General features: G+C 40.0%; 1 protein-coding gene across 1 annotated transcript; it reads left to right on the top strand.

Annotated features, from left to right (window-relative positions):
* The first annotated feature begins 2,781 nt into the window (after nucleotides 1-2,781).
* Nucleotides 2,782-19,590, top strand: TTC5 (tetratricopeptide repeat domain 5). The gene is made up of 10 exons (XM_010377044.2): nucleotides 2,782-2,934; nucleotides 6,887-7,019; nucleotides 8,041-8,252; nucleotides 9,516-9,666; nucleotides 10,072-10,163; nucleotides 12,061-12,117; nucleotides 12,656-12,802; nucleotides 12,987-13,201; nucleotides 16,709-16,853; nucleotides 19,119-19,590. Exons 1-10 carry the CDS (start codon nucleotides 2,884-2,886, stop codon nucleotides 19,236-19,238), a joined length of 1,323 nt encoding a protein of 440 aa, XP_010375346.1. The 5' UTR covers nucleotides 2,782-2,883; the 3' UTR covers nucleotides 19,239-19,590.
* The last annotated feature ends 220 nt before the right edge of the window (nucleotides 19,591-19,810 follow it).

A 19,810-nucleotide genomic window follows, 5' to 3' on the forward strand; every position in this document is an offset into this window, starting at 1 on the left:
TCATATTAACTTGTTTGGAGGTGTGCTTATGTCAGTGAACGAGAGTACAATTTGATGCATGTATGTTCAGTCCCTGTTTGTATTTAAAAATAACTCACGTTGATAGTTATTTTTTAAAGTTAATTTTTTTGGTGTTTACAGTTGGCGCTCTGTATCCACAGGTTCTGCTTCTGCAGATTCAGCCAACCATATATCAAAAATATTTCAGAAAAAATTAACAATATAACAATAAAAAATACAAATTAAAAATACTGTATAACTATTTGGATAGCATTTACATTGTAGGTATTATAAATAATTTAGAGGTGATTTGAAGTGTTTGGGAGAATCTGTAGGTTGTATGCAAATACCATGCCGTTTTATAAAAATGACATGAGCATCCAAGGATTTTGGTATCCGTGAGGGTTCCTGGAACCAATCCCCCAAAGATACCAAAGGAAGACTGTATTTTAAAATAAAGCTACTTCTTTACCTTTTGGTCAACTGTTGCCTTGGGTTTACTTATTTAGGAATGCACTTCTGCAGAAAGTTTGCCAATGTGTTATTGATCTCAAGAGACTGTATTAAAATAATTTAAAAGATTTATTCATTGTTTTCCTTTATTTAGTGAGCATTTCTGACTATTATTATGGAAATTAAATTCTGTTTAATTATGCATATACTAATTTAAAATGTAGAGCCATGATAGAAATTTGAAGGACTTCTCAGTAACTTTATGTCCTATTAGAGGAAATACTTGAAAGCATACTGGCTGGGGAGGCAGAAGATCTGGGTTCTGGTTTCTATTTAGTTTAAACTTGCTTGGACTTTGTATCTGTAAAATGAAGGATTAAATTATCCTTACAGCCTTTTCTAACTCTTAAATTTTAGGATTGATTCTTAATGGTTTAGGATGTGTTAACAATGGAATTACCCTAAATGCCAAATCCCATTGTTTTTTAGGTAATAAAAATAATACTGAAATCATTTGAAGATCGTTTATGTTTAGTCATTGTAGAAAGGCAGTTAAATACCCCTGCTTTACATAATTGAAAAGCAAGTAGTGTTTCCTTCACTAGGAATATAAAGTATAAAATCTCTTAAAAATTATTCTTAGTGTGCACCAAAGTTATTTATTACTGTTTTTTTGAGATGGAGTCTTGCTGTGTCGCCCAGGCTGGAGTGCAGTGGCAGCATCTTGGCCCACTGCAACCTCCACCTCCTGGGTTTAAGTGGTTCTGCCTTGGCCTCCCAAATAGCTGGGATTGCAGGTGCACGCCACCACACCTGGCTAATTTTTGTATCTTTAGTAGAGAAGGGTTTTCACCACTTTGGCCAGGCTGGTCTTGAACTCCTGACCTCAAGTGATCCGCCCGCCTTGGCCTCCCAAAGTGCTGGGATTACAGGTGTGAGCCACTGTGCCCAGCTTCGTGTGCACCAAAGTTAAAATGTCTGAGAAAGGGGATGAAAAATGTTAAAAGTTTTAGGGCTGGGTGTGGTGCGTCACGCCTGTAATCCTAGCACTTCGGGAGACCGAGGCGGGTGGATCACTTGATCAGGAGATCGAGACCATCCTGGCTAACATGGTGAACCCCATCTCTACTAAAAATACACACAAAAAATTAGCCGGGCGTGGTGACATGCGCCTGTGGTCCCACTGTAGTCCTAGCTACTCTGGAGGCTGAGGCAGGAGAATCACTCGAACTCGGAGGTGGAGGTTGCAGTGAACCGAGATCGCGCCATTTGCACTCCAGCCTGGGCTACACAGTGAGACTGCGTCTCAAAAAAAAAAGTTTTAAAACATCCCTCCCTATTTTATAGCTAATGACATAGATTTTATAGGTTACAATACAAACTATTTCCTTTATGTTGGAAAATGATTTGAGGAAATGATTTTATGTACATTCATGATTTCTGCCTTGAACGTTTTGCTTCTTTGTTAGGTTCACAGAATCAGCTTGAAGCTGTAATTAAAACTAAAAAAGTAAAGCAAAACTGTCAGGAATATTAAATGACACTTTAAAAGATTTATTCACAAGTTTAATATATTCACAAGGTACAAACTTGAAAGTTACAAAAAGGCATAGAGTGAAAAGTCTACCCCAGTTCCCTAGTTACTCATTTTTGCTCCAGTAACTAGGAGCAAAATGCTCTTTGTAAGCTCACTTCTGCTCTTTGTAAGCAATAGTGTTGCCAGTGTCTTGTATCTTTCCAGAGACTATGTAGAAGCAAATAATTTTTTATTTAAAAATTATGTTTATATTTGAATAGGTGATACATATAGATGGCAAGAAAATTCAAAAGCGCAGGCAGTGAAAATTTTCTTCACTTACCCACAGCTCCCCAGTTTCTGTTTCCCTCTGCAGACACTCATCGTTTCTTATATATCCTTCTGGATGTTGTCTATAAATATGGAGGCATTATTAGTGTACAGCACGGTGGTTTTTATGAGCCATCCCAAGTGTAGTATTTATTAGGATAGTGCATTAAAATGGTAAAGTTAATCATACATGGAAAATTATTGCAAAGTTTGGAAAAGATTGAGTAAAGTAGCCGTTGTACTACATGGTTTTAAAAATTTCAAACAACACAGGTGTGCACTTCTTAAACTCTCTTCTTCATGGAGTATTATAATCTTAGTATAAATAAGTAGGAAGATATGAAACAAGAATATAGAAATTAAGCTGAGGACATTTTGTTTCCAGGATCTGGGAAAGAAACAAGTTTATGAACTCAAAAGTGGTTGCAGAGCATCTATGTGCTGTAGGAAATAGTTAAGTTGGTTTGAAGCAAAGCCCTTCGTGGGCAGAAAAGCCTCCAGAACGCCAGATGTCGCTGTGGTTCCGCGATGAGCGAGGGCGTGCGTCTCTGTGGTTATAAAGTTGGGGGTGGAGTGGCCGGGAGATGATGGCTGATGAGGAGGAAGAAGTCAAGCCGATCTTGCAGAAATTGCAGGTGGGGCCTTAGATTAAAATCTGTATGTGTTTTTGTTACTCCGAATGAAGCAGGGAGTCCAGTTTATGTAGTGCCCGCGAATTCCCCGGCACACAAGCGAAGCTACGTGCGTCTGTGCGGTTACTATAACAACCCTTGAGGGTGCAGCCGCAGCCAGCGAGGGAGCCTCCCAGTGTGTTGGAACCTCCTGCTGTCGACCTGACTGCGGTTAATTTCAGTCCTGTATGGAAGAGGATTTGTTGCTCCTAACTATTCATGTACATTTTTAGAGAGGACGTTGTTTTCTCGATTCATCCATAGCGAATAGCATATACATGTGTATGGCAGATCTGCATGAACTATTATCACATGTTGTTTTGATCCCTACAAAAGCCATTTAACACCTTTCTGCTTTGAATTTGGCAACAATCACACTAATGACCTGCACTGCAAGTGTCCTGGTTACTCCCCTTACGATTTCAGTTTTGATTTCTTTCAACATGTGTAGTTCCACTTTGGGGTCTGATGCAGAGGGGTCCAGACTCCACGTAGTCCACAGGTGACTGTGCTTCTGAGTAAGACTAGGCTTTTGGGCTTGGTAGGGAGGCGTTAACTAGTTGCTTGGCTCTTTGCCTTTAAGGACCCACGATTTTCCTTAAACCTCAGGAACTCAGTTCTTCGTTCCAAGACAGCCTGTAACTTAAATATTAGAGCTATGACAGGCTTGTAACTTGCCTAAAGGTGTTTAACGCACAAATTTAAATATTGGTGAAATTTCTTTGTTCTTGAGTAGATTAAAATAGTAACACTTTTTAGAGTGTTCCAAGTGATTTGGATTAACTTCATTTTATTCCCTAATTGTGACTGACTGAAAACAGAGATTCTCAATTCTGGTTCTATATTAGAAACATTATTGGTGGATATATGTTTGTATATGTACAGAAAAAAATCTGAAAAGGTATACAAATCAGTGGTTATCACTGAGGTTGTCTGGGGGAATTTTTTACTCTCTGTTTTTTACATGTATCTATTTGAATTTTAACAACTTACATGTATTGATTTTGCCATGAGAAAATAAGTTTCTAAAAACGTTCAGTCCAGGGGAAAATAAAACCAAACAAGTTCTTGAATGTTTGATTTAACAACTAAAACCAATCAATAAGCCCCCCCTCTAAAACTCTTAATTTGCAGCCATGTTGATTTCAGGACAAAAGGAAATTGGTTGTAATTTTTTATGAGAATTGTCTTTTCCTAGCTTCATTTGTGGTAAATGTCCTAAGCAGCTTGGGAGAGGATACTTCGGTTATGTTGGGGTGGGGTCGGTGCAGGAATGGAATAAAGGAGTGAAGTAGAGAAGAGGAAAAGGATTAGATAATGGTGTTGCTGTTCATGGAGATGGTGGTAAACTTTCATTTCATTGTTATAGACATTTTAGTGTAAAAGGAATGTATAAAAGGATATTTCTCAAAGTGTGTTTTACAGTTTCGTTACAATCATCTGGGGTGCCTGTTAAAAATGTAGAATTTTGAGTTCTGCTAAACTGTTAAAATCAGAGTTTCTGCAGGCTGGGTCTTGGATATAATACAATAAAATTTGAAAAGCATTACTGCAGAGGGTGCTAGTCTGTTCTCTTCATTCTGGATAGAATTTTAAATTAAGTATAGCACATATGTATTTGTTAGAACAGGGGTTAGTTAGTTAATTCAATCAAGTATAGTGAATGAGAGCCTATTATGTCCCAAGGCCTGTTCTGATGCTCGGATGTAGCTCGAAACAAAACAGAATAAAGTCCTTTCCATCCTGGAGGTTACATTTCAGTGATGGAGGCAGACAATAGACAATTAATGATAGGCCACATGATTTAAAATAAGTATGGAGAAAAATAAGAGTATGATTTAACAGTAGAGGAGAGAAGGAAGATATTCATTTGGTTTGAGTAATCAGGGAATACCTCTCTGGAATTGATATTTGATCTAAGATCTAAATGGTGATGAGGAATAAGTTATGCAGAGATCTGGAGAAAGTGTCCAGGCATAAAGAAAAGCATGTGTAAAGGCTTCCGGGTGGGCTGAGCTTGATGGGTTTGAGAAACTGCATGAAGGCCACGCTGGCTTGAGTATCGTAGGAGAGAGAGTGCTGAGAAGTGAAGTTTGTGTCAGGATGGGTGGTGGTAAGTCAGCTCATACAGTCTTCTAGGCCATGATAAGGACTTGGATTTTATTCTGTCTGCAATGGGAAACTATTTGAAGGTTTGTGATACGATGTACGTTTTTTATAAGAGCACTCCCACTACAGTGAGGAGAATGAGAGAGAACAGAAACAAGATGACTGGTTAAGAAGCTCTTGCAGTCCGGGCAAGTAATGAAGCTGATGTAATCCAGGAATGGTCATAGTGGGACGGAGACAGGTGGATGAATTCAGGATATGTTGTGAAGACCGTTGGTTAGACTCGATGGGAAGTGATTATATATTTCTGCTGCTATCTGTTCAGTTTCAGGTAAGAATAGGGTATCTCTTGTCCAAAATACGTAGGACTAGAAGTTTTTTGGATTTCAGATTTTTTTGCATTTTGGAATATCTGCATATACATAATGAGATAACTTGGGGATGGGACCCAAATCTAAATATGAAACTTGGTGGCTTATGCCTGTAGCCCTAGCATTTTGGGAGGCTGAGGTGGGAGGATTGCTTGAAATCAGGAGTTTGAGACCAGCCTGGGTAACCTATGAGACTGTCTTTTTTTTTTTTTTTTTTTTTTTTGAGACTGTTGCCAGGCTGGAGTGCAGTGGCACGATCTCGGCTCACTGCAGCCTCTGCCTCCCAGATTCAAGCGATTCTCCTGCCTTAGCCTCCCAAGTAGGTGGGACTACAGGTGTGCTCCACCATGCCTGGCTAGTTTTTGCATTTTTAGTAGAGACCGGGTTTCACCATGTTGACCAGGATGGTTTCGATCTCTTCGTGATCCATCTGCCTCGGCCTACCAAAGTACTGGGATTACAGGCATGAACCACTGTGCCTGGTGACCCTGTCTTTTAAAAAAGAAAAAAAAATTGTTTAATTTACACTTTATACACATAGGCTGAAAGTAATTCGATACAATATTTTTAATAATTTTGTGCCTGAAACAATGCTTTGACTGCATTTTGACTGTGTGTTAGGTGTGGAATATTCTACTTGTGGTGTCAGCGTTTCAAAAGTTTCGGATTTTGGAGGATTTCAGATTTTTGGATTAGGGATGCTTGACCTGTAGTGGAAAAGTTTTGCCTCATCTGACAGGAAGACTCAGAGGCATTTAAGAGGAAAGAGAATATTTACTTGTAAAAAATCCAAGACACCCAGAAGATGACTTGACAAAAAAAAATTGAACTAAACAAAACCACAATAAGCATTTAAAATAACAAAATGCTGCAAAAATACCAAAGTTACCAAGTTCAAATTGGTATGTTTGTGGTGGAAAACAATGACTCTCTAACATGTTTATTATATTCACAAAGGTTGTATTGTATTTTCAGATATCAGCGTATGAAAAATCAGGGATAAAATGGTTTTAGTTGAGAAGTCCAACTTTAAGTGTAAATTTCAAAGTGTTATTCTTTGAGGACCAGGACCATATAGAATGATCTTACTAACTTTTGGTTTATCTTAAGTTGCAGTGTTTCCCTCCTCGTGACTGTGGTATGTGAAGTGTTTAGTCATATTAGAAGCCCTGCTGGGGCAGGGAGAGAAAACGGTCATCACAGTACAGACACTGACATGGGACAACATGGGACCATGAGACCTGGCCTGGGGTACTGGCTGCTTTTCCTTATGATTTGTGGCATTTTAGTAAACCTGTCCACTTGCCTATTGTGCCATTCCTAGGTGAGATAAGAGAATTGGTCTTTCTAGACCAAGAGACGGTATGGCTAGCCAATTTCAAGTTTCCCTGTCCAGTGCTCTCTCCACTTAATGCTTCCATTGTCATACTTTTTAGGAACTAGTGGATCAGCTCTATTCATTTCGAGACTGCTATTTTGAGACACATAGTGTTGAGGATGCTGGGAGGAAGCAACAGGATGTGCGGAAGGAGATGGAGAAGACCTTACAGCAGATGGAAGAAGTAGTGGGTATGAGCCCTAGAGATTGTACAACCCCCCATCCTTCAGTGAAATGTGATCGACCTTTACTCCCTCCTCGTAGACTCTTTGGTATCCTATCTGTTACTGCTATGGGGTAGTACAATGTAATATAACTTCTCAGGGCCCCTGTGCAACCTTTCATTCCCTAAGCTACTTTTCCTAAAATTTGATTATAGCAAATGGCGTGAAATGAAAGAGCATACTTAATGGAACTATTGCAGTAATTTTACTTTCTGCCTCTAATTTCTTTCACTTTCAAATCCACTTATATAACACGATGGCCATGGTCATCTTCCTAAATCATTACTTCATGCATTTAACCTGATCCTCTTGTCTGCCTTTTTGCTCAGGTATCTTTAAAGATTCCTGCTATTGACTTGCTGAAGTCTAACCCCCTTAACCTGGTATTTAAGTGTCCATTGTTTTACTCTGTTTTCTAACCTTATCTCTGACTAATTACTTGTAGAGGAACTTTCTGTTTCATCCAGGTTGAACCATCTATTCTTCCATGAACATGGCCACATGTACTTTTGATTCTGTGTCTTTGTTTATGTCATTTTCTAACCTGGAGGGTCTTTTCTTTCTCTCTCTCTTTTGTTTTAATGATAGCTATTTGTCCTGACTCCTCTTGACTTGTTAAAGCCCATTCATTGGGCTAATGCGGTATGCTCTTTTTCATGGTTTTAATTTTCTATGTTTATGCTTTGTCTTCACCTGGATTGTAAACCCCTCTAGGAAAATTAGCAACCGAGCTGATCCTTATAGATAGGGGACCAAGAAACAGATGGCAGAAGCTCTAGAAATAATGCTTTCTTTGTTGCCCAATTAGCTAACATAGCACTCTGCTTATGGTGAACTTTCAATAAATGGTTTGTTGATAAATATTTTCCTCAACTCTTTTTATTCCTAAAACTGACATGGAGTTATTTTTTGAGAGAAAGTGCCCTGGTCTTTAACTGTAAGATTGCTTGTTTTTTTTCCCACTTTATCTTTTTTTTCTTCCTCTTAGGTTCTGTCCAGGGCAAGGCGCAAGTTCTGATGCTAACTGGGAAAGCACTAAATGTGACTCCTGACTATAGCCCTAAGGCTGAGGAGCTTCTGTCAAAGGCTGTGAAGCTGGAGCCCAAGCTGGTGGAAGCCTGGAACCAGCTGGGTGAGGTGTACTGGAAAAAAGGGGATGTTGCAGCTGCCCACACCTGCTTCTCAGGAGCCCTTACCCATGTGAGCTGCGCCCTATCCTTTTGGAAAGCACAGATAGGAAGGATGAATTTCTTTGGTTCTATGAGTTTCCCTAGGACGTGAATGCCAGAGTAGAACTGAAATTGAACTAGGACAGAATCAGGAGGGAGGAAAGGTCAGAGAGCAGACCTGAATGAGGAAAATAGAGGCAGGGTCCTGGGAAAGGCAGATGATGATGGGATCAGGTTCAGGGGGAGAAAGGAAATGAAGAAAAGTTAGCAACTAAGCTGATCCTTATAGATGGGGGTTGAAGATACAGATGGCAGCAAGAATTTAGATGAAAAAATTAAGTCTGGATGTGGTAGCTTATACCTGTAATCCTAGCACTTTGAGAGGCTGAGGCAGGAGGATCATTTGAGCTCAGGAGTTTGAGACCAGCCTAGGCAACATGGTGAGACCTTGTCTCTAAAAAGAAAAAAAATAAAATAATAATAATAGTAATAATAAAATAAATAAATAAATATATAAATAAATATAAATATAAATATAAATAAAAATAAATAAATAAATATATATATATATATATATATATATATATATGCCAGATGTGGTGACTCATGCCTATAATCCCAGCACTTTGGGAGGCCGAGGTGGGCAGATCATTTGAGGTCACGAGTTTGAGACCAGCCTGGCCAGCATGATGAAACCCCACCTCTACCAAATACACTGGGCATGGTTGCACGTGCCTGTAATCCCAGTTACTCAGGAGGCTGAGGCACAGGAATCACTTGAACCCAGGAGGTGGAGGTTGCTGTGAGCCAAGATCGTGCCACTGCACTCCATCCTGGGTGACAGAGTGAGACCCTGTTTGAAAAAGAAAAATATGGCCAGGCACGGTGGCTCACCCCCGCCCGTAATCTCAGCACTTTGGGAGGCTGAGGTGGGCAGATCACTTGGGGTCAGGAGTTTGAGACCAGCCTGGCCAACATGGTGAAACCCTGTCTCTACTAAAAATACCAAAATTAGCCGGGCATGGTGGTAAATACCTGTAGTCCCAGCTACTTGGGAAGCTGAGGGAGGAGAATGACTTGAACTCGGGAGGCAAAGGTTGCAGTGAGCTGAGATTGCGCCATTGCACTTCAGCCTGGGCGACAGAGCAAGACTCCACCTCAAACCAAACCAAACCAAACCAAAACAAAAAATTTGAAAAGGTAAAAAATTAGATTTAGAAGATTGAATTTAGAATACATCTGGGAAGGGGAGGTAGAATCGGGAAGAATGAGTATGTGCCTTTTCTATTTGCAGTGCAGGAACAAAGTCTCTTTGCAAAACCTGTCAATGGTGCTTCGCCAGCTGCGGACTGGCACTGAAGATGAACATTCTCACCATGTCATGGACAGTGTCCGACAGGCTAAGTTGGCTGTTCAGATGGATGTCCATGATGGCCGCTCCTGGTGTGAGTGCTCTCAGAAGATCTCCAACAGGGTTCTAGAGCAGATGTTTTCAATCAGAGCAACATTTGCAGTCCATCTTTTGAGTCTGACTCTGAGGTTTAAGCCAGGGCATCTTTGTTTTGAAGACACACGAAAGACATTTTGGTGAACTGCTTTTCTAGGAACTCTTCGATCTTTTGATCCTAGTTTTCACATAAGCAAGGCAGGGCTTCTGTACGGTCTGTTCAGATTTCAGTTTGGGGTCCTTGTTGCTCTATTGTAGGGGAATTTTGGGTATACTAAGTATTGTGTCATTCCTGATTTGGGTTTCATGTGGGACCTCTCAAATATACTTTCAAGAATGATCAAAATAAGTCATATCTTGAACTTGGACTCTGAGATGATTCGTCACTGTGTTTCTCTTTCAGATATCCTTGGGAATTCATATCTTTCCCTTTACTTCTCTACTGGCCAGAACCCTAAGATCTCCCAGCAAGCCCTCAGTGCCTATGCCCAAGCAGTAAGTACTTATGGTCACCAGGCCAGATGAATAGGCAACAACAGAAGCAAAAGCGTTGTTCAGTCTTCTTTGTGGCCCTTTAGCAAGCATCACGGGCAGTGGCAGTGTTTGCTGGCATTTCATTTGTGTGATTTTGCAAAAAAGTGTCTGCAGAGATGACTGACTTCTTATAACGTAAGTGTGAGGAACCACTTGCATTGTGGTGCATTGATGCTGGATAGCTCCTTAACCTGTCTAGGTTTCTTACACACATACATAACCAAATCACAGAGCTGCCTCAACGTGTTCATCTTTCTTAATGAGAAGAAAGTTATTAAAATAATGCTTATTAATATTTTTGTACATTCATCTTTTTTTTTTTTTTTTGAGACGGAGTCTCACTCTGTCACCCAGGCTGGAGTGCAGTGACCGGATCTCAGCTCACTGCAAGCTCCGCGTCGCAGGTTCATGCCATTCTTCTGCCTCAGCCTCCTGAGTAGCTGGGACTACAGGCGCCTGCCACCTCACCCGGCTAGTTTTTTTGTATTTTTTAGTAGCGACGGGGTTTCACCGTGTTAGCCAGGATGGTCTCGATCTCCTGACCTCGTGATCCACCCGTCTCGGCCTCCCAAAGTGCTGGGATTACAGGCTTGAGCCACCGCGCCTGGCCACATTCATTTTAAAGAACAATGAAAACTTATACTTCAGTGTAAATTAAGTGCTATTCCCAAATTAACCGTTAGATAATGTGGTTCTGGATTTCCCATGGGCTGAAAGAGAAAACAGTGTGTAACTTGTTCTGTGTCATTTCCTAGGAATTAAGTGAATTAGATTATTTAGGTTTTCAAGAAATTTATTTAGGTTTTCAAGCATTTTTATATTGATAGGCATTTGCATAGGGCTTTCCCTCAGACTTTGAGTGCCTTTTTTCTCATTATTAGAATTGGCTTCTGACTTCACATTGGTCCTCTGAGCACTTTTTATTTAGCTCTCATATTTACCTTTCTTCTTTTGCTTCTCTTGATACAGAGAATTGCTTTTTAACTTATCATTACTTACTCTACTCCATGTGGTAGAATAAAGAACACAGCTACTGTATGTTCATGTTTGCAATTCAGGGACTGCCCTTTTACCTTTTAAATTTGTTTTTCTCCCATTCCTGCCACTCTCCCCGCAACTCTAACTTTAAACTGCCTTTTTTCAATCATGGAACTTTTAGAGCAATTATATTTTACTCTGATTTCTTAATTTGGTGAATGTTTACATTTTAAAGAGTAGTATGGTGTATTCATTCAACATTTTATGTTTGGCTTCTGCTAAATAGTCGCTTTTTAATTTTTTTTTTTTTTTTTGAGAAGGAGTCTCACTCTGCCACCCAGGCTGGAGTGCAGTGGCACGATCTTGGCTCACTGCAACCTCCGTCTCCCAGGTTCAAGTGATTCTCCTGTGTCAGCCTCTTGAGTAGCTGGTATTACAGGCATGCGCCACCACGCCCAGCTAATTTTTGTATTTTTAGTAGAGACAGGATTTCACCATGTTGGCCAGGATGGTCTCAATCTCTTGACTTCATGATCTGCCCTCCTCGGCTTTCCAAAGTGCTGGGATTACAGGCGTGAGCCACTGTGCCCGGGCCACATATTTCATTTATATAAAGATTTATTCTATCTTTATGATACTACATGGATAAATTATAATAATATTTTAAAGTCTTACACATATAAAAACACTTACATCCCTAAGGTTTTAGGGACTAAGATACCCACACTTGTTATACGGTAACTGCTTCTGTGGTATAGATTACATTTTGGCAAGGAAGAAACTTCCATTTCTCTAGGAAGAGGAGGTGTAGGACATGTTCGGCATGTCAGTCCTTAACATTGAGACAGGATGTCCTGATAATCTTTTTATCCCATTATAGGAGAAGGTTGACAGAAAAGCTTCTAGCAATCCTGACCTTCATTTGAACAGGGCGACGGTAAGACCTTTGGGGTATAGTCATCTGAGAGTCAAATAAGTAAGACACCTAGGTCTTAGCTTGTGAGGATAACTGAGTGTGCATAGGGACACAGACTGGGTACAGACTGCAAGAGGAAAGCCGTGTTGTTCTATAAACAGCTAGCTCGGTTTGGCTTCAGTATCTGGTGTAGTCACTGGGGGGAAAGGAGAAGGGGCTGAGGAGGTAGAAGAATATGTAGACAATGGGGGCATCTTTTAGAAGACTTCTGAAATGTTAAGCAAATATAAAGGTCAAGTGACCCAATGTATACAACTTAACTATTTTAGAGTTTGGAAATTAGCTTCTTTGAAATGATTCCATCTTTGGGATTGTGATCATCTTGGCTAGGAAGAAGGATGTAAGGTGTTACCAGCTCTTGAGGCTGTTTATTGTAGCACAGAAAAATAACCAGGAAGGAAAACAGTTTATTTCTCTAGATTCCTAGTCCATGGTGCCATTATTCCCTCGGGATAGTTTGTTTGGATATACTTATAATTGGGATATACTTCTTGTACAGTTGCATAAATACGAAGAGAGTTATGGGGAGGCCCTGGAGGGCTTCTCTCGGGCTGCCGCCCTGGACCCTGCCTGGCTAGAGCCCCGGCAACGAGAGCAACAACTTCTGGAATTCCTGGATAGATTAACCAGCCTCCTTGAGAGTAAGGTAAACATGTCTAAAGGGCTGAATTCTACTTTTTATTTATTTTTCATTTTGCTGTGGGTCAATAAAATAAGAATAAATAGGTTTAGGAGGTCGTGACCCTATAGAAGTGGGTGGGAGGGAAGGATTAGAATCTCAAGGAAGGCGACTAGTTTCCAGCTTCTTACCTATTTCCTCTTCTTTGCAGGGAAAGGTGAAGACCAAAAAGCTGCAGAGCATGCTGGGAAGCTTGCGCCCAGCCCATCTAGGCCCTTGCGGTGATGGGCACTACCAGTCAGCCTCTGGGCAGAAAGTGACCCTGGAGCTCAAGCCACTGAGTATGCTTCAGCCTGGGGTGAACAGCGGTGCCGTCATCCTGGGAAAGGTGGTGTTTAGCCTTACCACAGAGGAGAAAGTCCCCTTGTGAGTTTCTCTTGGATTTCCCCTGCTTTACCCTTTTGAACTAATTGCTGTCACTTCCTGTTCTTTCCCTGGCAGTTGAGGAGATTGTCAGTGGTCACAGATTTGTGACTTCTGATTTCCTTCGGTGACTGTTCCATGGGCAGATATTGCCTAGGTGATGTTTAACAATCTTTTGATCAGAGGCTTTTGTAGATTCTGTCACTGCCTGTTTTTTATCCCTGAGTTTGATGCTATGTGGATTCCTATGTCCATAGTTGAAATTTGGCAGGACTTTTTTTTATAAGACAGAAACCTCAAAATTCTTCTGTCCCTTTGCATTTTCATGATCATAGAAGTTGAAGGAGGACAAATTCTTAGTCCTGTTTGTACTTAGGTATACTTAGGCAGTTCTGAAAAGTGAGCTTTGAGTTATAATTTAAAGTCTGGTTGGGAGATTGTCTTAGATGTCATTCAACAAATATTTGTTGAGTGTGTAGTATATGTGTCATAGGGAGTGAGAAAAAAGAAATGTCAAGGACCCAGGTGCAGGTGCTGCTAGCAGCAGAGGAAATGAATTAAAATATTTATTTAGAAAATTTTTGGATCTTGAAAAGTTAGGGTTTAGTGAATGCCACCACTCCTTGGTCCTTCACTCACTTCCTAATCCCTGGTTGACTGGTTTCCCCTTTCTCTTTTTCTACTGAAATTGTTATTTTCCTAGGATCACCATTGTCTTTCTAGGCACTGGATCCAGCAACTTCTGTTGTGTGGTTCCAAAACATTCTGACTTATCTGTAACTATTGCCTTTCACAGTTGCCTTCTGTTCCATCTAAACAGAAATATTCACAATTCCCATTATATGGCCCAGCTTTCTCCATGGCATTTTCTAGGGGTTTGTGTGTTTGATGAGTTGAAGGGCAAAAAGATAGCTGAACACAGTTTAGTTAACTAAAGCAAATCCTAGAGCTGAGAAGAATTAGAAAGGGATATAGACAAAGGTAGGTTTTAGAAGACCTTGAGAACAAATAGATATTTTGCCACTCCTTGGTTTCTCTTTTTCTGCCCAACTTTTAAATCTTAGATTCCCAGGACTCTATTTTTGTTTCTTTCCTTTTTTTCTCTTTATAGCAGGATGGCCTATAGTTGCCAACTTTGATCACTTGTCAGTGGTTGCCTGACATACTGTGTAGAAGGATTCCGAGGCTTTGGATTCATCAGGAGAGTGCTTTGCTTGATTGCAATGTTTCCTGTGAATTCAGGTGTGTCACGTGATGGCATGAGTGTGATTCTTCTCCATCCTGTCTATAGATCATCTTGCCTTGTGATGTCGTATAAACCCAAGGCTTTGGCAGTCTCCTATATGTATCTCTAGCCCAAGCTTCATTTCCAAGTGTTGGATCCCTATAACCAACTGCCTCTGGGTTCCAATAAGAAACCTCTAACTCAGTATTTCAGTATTACTCACCTAAATCTTTCTCTGTAAACCTGTTTCTCCTCCCTGGATTCCTTGTGAATGAATGGTATCACCTCTCAGTCACTTGATTAAGACTTTTGGAAGAGCAGGCTTCTCCATTCTCCAAAAAGATTTGCCTTTTTTTCCTATAGACTTGACTTCTCTGTGTTTACCACCTTAATTAACCCCCTTATCACTTCTCCAAATAGGTTTCCTTGATTCTCTGGTTTCCTCCAGTGTTCCACAGTGCTGCCAGAGAAATGTTTCTTAGATATAAATCTGACCATTGCTACTTCTTATTAAAGATTCCTTGCTGTGCTGGTACTATATGTAGCTTTTGGGATAAAGTGTGAACTACTTAGCTTAGCATACAAAGTCCTTCATGATTTGCTTCCTACTTCTCTTTCCATTATCTTCTGTCTCTTTCCCACCTGTGCCTTTTGTTTCAACCATGGAACAATTTTGTTGGTTTTAGAACAGCTGTTTTCATGCCTCTGTGTCTTGCATACAGTTACTCTGCCTGGATAATCTCTAGCTTCTTGACATACCTAACATCCTCTTCTGCCTCTAACATTTTGTTTTAAAAATTTTCAAACATACAGCTAAGTTGAAAGAATTTTACATTGAACAGTTGTGTTCTCAATCACTTATATTCTTCCATAAACATTTTATTTTACTTAGCTTATTACGTATCGGTCTGTTTATCCTGCTATCAGAGTAAATTGCAGAGATCAATATACTTTACATACTTTAGCATGCAGTCATTAACTGAGTTCAGTATTTCAATTTTTTCTTTTTATGTAAAATTTACATACAATGAAATGTACAATTTTAAGTGTACATTTCATAGCTTTTAACAAATGGAAAATATCTGTATAACCCAAACAGAGATCATTACCACCATTCTGGGAAGTTCCCTCATGTTCCCTCCAAGGCAATCTCTGTTCCTGTCCCCTCAGAGGTTTTTAAAATTTTTACTAAGGATTAATTTTTCTATTTTAACCCAGCTGGTTTTTTACCCTTTAAGATTTACTTCGAGCATCACCTCTTCCAGGAAATCTTTCCTGCTTTCCAGTTTTGATTTAGATAGTTCTCCTCTGGGCTCCCACAGTCCAATCTGTGGCTTCACTGAATTCAGCACAAGGGAAAAGCTATTCTAGCACCCATCACACTTTACTGTAAGTGATGACTTCATTGTTTGACTCCTGCTAGACTATAGGTCATTCATAGCTGGATTGGTATTTTACTGCTAAACACAATGCTTGGCACATATGTAATATTTGGTGAAAGTTTGTGGAATTAAACTACACAGACAGTGATGGTTAGAGGCTTTGGTTAAGAGCATGATAGTTGGCCGGGCGCGGTGGCTCACACCTGTAATCCCAGCACTTTGGCAGGCCGAGACGGGCGGATCACGAGGTCAGGAGATTGAGACCATCCTGGCTAACACAGTGAAACCCCGTCTCTACTAAAAATACAAAAAAAAAAAAAAAAAAAAAAAAAAAAACTAGCTGGGCATAGTGGCGGGCGCCTGTGGTCCCAGCTACTGGGAAGGCTGAGGCAGGAGAATGGCGTGAACCCGGGAGGCGGAGCTTGCAGTGAGCCGAGATCGCGCCACTGCACTCCAGCTTGGGCGACTGAGCAAGACTCTGTCTCAAAAAAAAAAAAAAAAAAAGAGTGTAATAGTTACATTGATAGACCAGGAATAATGTTACAACTGTAACATTTTGGTCTAGTTCTTCATTAATATTTGTTGAATGGCTTCAGTGTGCTTTGTCCTACTTTCTTAGCAAAGTGACAGATTGATGAGTTTCAGAAAAATGAAGACTCAGATGTACAAAGTGGAGGATGTTACCTCTCATAGGTTTTCTGAGTAACTGAGAGAAAGCATTTGTTTATTTTGTTAGTATTTTATTTTTAAACTTTAATTAAATTTTATATTTTATTTTAATTACCCGTCACTGACTTTTAAGTCCAGTATTTTGCTAGTATTTTTAAACCACTATTTCTGCTCTTCTTTCCTACCTGCATACCTTTTTGTTGTCCTCTCTCCTAATCTATCTTTACGTGGCAGTACATTTGGCCTGGTAGATTCAGATGGACCTTGCTATGCAGTGATGGTGTACAATATAGTGCAGAGCTGGGGAGTGCTCATTGGAGACTCTGTAGCCATCCCTGAGCCTAACCTGCGTCTTCACCGAATTCAGCACAAAGGAAAGGTGAGCGATGGCGAGGATTCTCTTCCAACTCATAGGCTCTAAAAGTAGAACCAAGCTTATCTTTTTATAAAAGATATAGAAATAATTATATGTGAGTATGTGTGTAGGTTATGTGTGTATATATTTGTGTATATATGTTTTATATATATACATTGTTTTTTACTAAAAAGGTAAACTGGTAAGCAAAAAAATAAAAAAATGGAGTGAAATATTATCACTCAGGTGTTATATTATTACTCAGATGTTACTACTTTTTAACTGTTACTGTTAACAGTTTGGTGTATATACCTGAAGTCTTTTTTCTTTTCATAAATATATACACATATATTTATATCTATGTTTTAAATCATGAGTGGGATATTATATGCAAATGTTTGTGAATGTTTCCTATGTTTTTACATATTTCACACATTGAGTAGACGGGGTGATGAAGATGGTAATGATAGTTAACATTTATTTCACACTTAATTGAGTGCCAGACACTGTGCTAAGAGTTTTTATTGCCTGCCTTGCCCCATTCAATTCTTACAAAAACCTTATGAATGTAGATATTTAACCACTGTTTAACCATTTAGATCAGGGTTTGGCAAAGCCCATGGGCCACATCTGGCTCACTGCTTGTTTTTATTAAGAATGGTTTTTAGGCTGGGCATGGTGGCTCATCCCTAAAATCCCAGCACTTTTGGAAGGCCAAGGTGGGAGGATCACTTGAGCCCAGGAGTTTAAGACCAACCTGGGCAACACATAGTGAGACCGCGTCTCTACAAAAAGATGTTTAAAAACTTAGCCAGGTATTGCAGCACATGCCTGTAGTCCCAGCTACTGAGGAGGTTGAAGTGAGAGAACCACTTTATCTCAGGAGTTTGAGGCTACAGTAAGCCATCATTGTCTCATTGCATGCCAGCCCGGGTGATAAAGTCTTTGCCTCAAAAAAAAGAAAAAAAAAGAAAAAAAAAAAAGAAAAAGAGAATGGTTTCTGTGTTCTTAAATGAAAAAATTGACAGAAGCATAATATTTTGTGATGTGTGAAAATTACAGGAAATTCAGATTTCAGTGTCCACAAATAAAGCTTTATTGGAACACAGCCACACTCATTTGCTTGTCTGTGGCTGTTTTTGCACTGTGGTGTCAGAGGTGACTTGTTCCGTAACAAAGACCATTTGACCTACAAAGCCTAAAATATTTACTATCTGGCCCTTTACAGAAAGACTTTGATGATCTCAGATCTAGATGAGTACTTTTATAATAGAAAAAAAATTAGAAACACAGTGAGGATTTTTGTATCTTTGCTTGTATCTATGATTATTTCCTTAAATGAATTTCTAATGCAGAATCCTGGGTCCAAAGGGTATGCAGAATTCGGATGCTTTTGATACATATTGCCAAATATTTCTTTGGAAAATTGTACTAGTTAGTTGTCACTACCAACAGGGATGTAAATAAGTGTTTCTCTAGTTTTTTTCTCAACTCTGGTTGGAAACCTTTGAAAAGTTGTTTTCTAATTTTATGTGAAAAATATAGTATGAATATTATTTTAATTTGTATTTCTTGTTTAAATTGCCATTTTTTGTGTGTCACTTGTCGATATTTCTGTGAAGACTTAAAAAAATTGGTTTATGAGAACTTTTAAATTTACTTTACTTGGACTTAAGAGCCTGCCTCTCATTGCCACATTTTTTGGATGAAGATTATTTAACATGTTTTACAACTTAAAATACACTTGAACTGATAAAGTGAGCTGATATCCTTTTTGTTATTAGGAAAATAACAATTCTGTTACATATTCTATTTCCTCCTCTTGATATAAAAAAGAGAAGTAACTTTAATTTGTATTTGGTGGATTAAATTTAGGACCTTATAAACATTTGGACTGAGATTTTCTCAGGATTCCCACTGGCTCTCGCTGGCTGCCATGTGTGTCTAGTTAATTATCAGGAAACACCATGGGAAAAGGCAGATTCTGTGAGATTTGGTTGCATTCTTTTGTTAGGTAATGCCAGGAACTTGCCTTTTTTGAATCAAAGAGCTATCTTATTCTTGTAGTGGCCCTGCATAAGCTTAAATGCTCCATGTTTTCCTTCTGAAGATTGAAAACTTTGGGAAAATTTCGTCCCCTTTGTTAGCTCAGTTTTGTCTGATGTGAGATGAAAGTAGAGGGGGTATGCAATGGGGGAGGTGGTGCAGAGAGTTGCAAGTGGTGTATCCCCATGCTGGAGCTTTTTCCATCTTGGAATCTGTAATTGAACCTTTGTCTGTCTTTTCTAGGACTATTCCTTTTCCAGTGTTCGAGTGGAGACGCCCCTCCTGCTAGTGGTGAATGGGAAGCCTCAGGGATCCAGCAGCCAGGCTGTTGCTACAGTGGCATCGCGACCACAGTGTGAATGACCTTCTTTGACTTGTGTGCTCAACAGGGACTGGAGGAGAGGGGACAAGGCCCTGTGCAGTTGGTCCAGCCACATCCAGTGATTCAGCAGGAATGGGAGGAATGTTTTAAATGAACTTTCCTTTTCCCTGCTTGTATTACACTTCGTATCTCTTCTCTCTCCTCTGTCCTCATCATGTTCCAGTTCTCTCCAGGGCCACATACTCTTCTGGCTTATCTCTCCTGTCTCTTCCACTGCTCTCTCTGTTTTTTTTTTTTTTTTTGAGGCGGAGTCTTGCTCTGTCGCCCAGGCTGGAGTGCAGTGGCCGGATCTCAGCTCACTGCAAGCTCCGCCTCCCGGGTTCCCGCCATTCTCCTGCCTCAGCCTCCCAAGTAGCTGGGACTACAGGCGCCCGCCACCTCGCCCGGTTAGTTTTTTTTTTTTTTTTTTGTATTTTTAGTAGAGACGGGGTTTCACTGTGTTCGCCAGGATGGTCTCGATCTCCTGACCTTGTGATCCGCCCGTCTCGGCCTCCCAAAGGGCTGGGATTACAGGCTTGAGCCACTGCGCCCGGCCTGCTCTCTATGTTTTAAG

The sequence above is a fragment of the Rhinopithecus roxellana genome, chromosome 5 (genome assembly GCF_007565055.1).
Source record: "Rhinopithecus roxellana isolate Shanxi Qingling chromosome 5, ASM756505v1, whole genome shotgun sequence".
NCBI lineage: Eukaryota > Metazoa > Chordata > Mammalia > Primates > Cercopithecidae > Rhinopithecus > Rhinopithecus roxellana.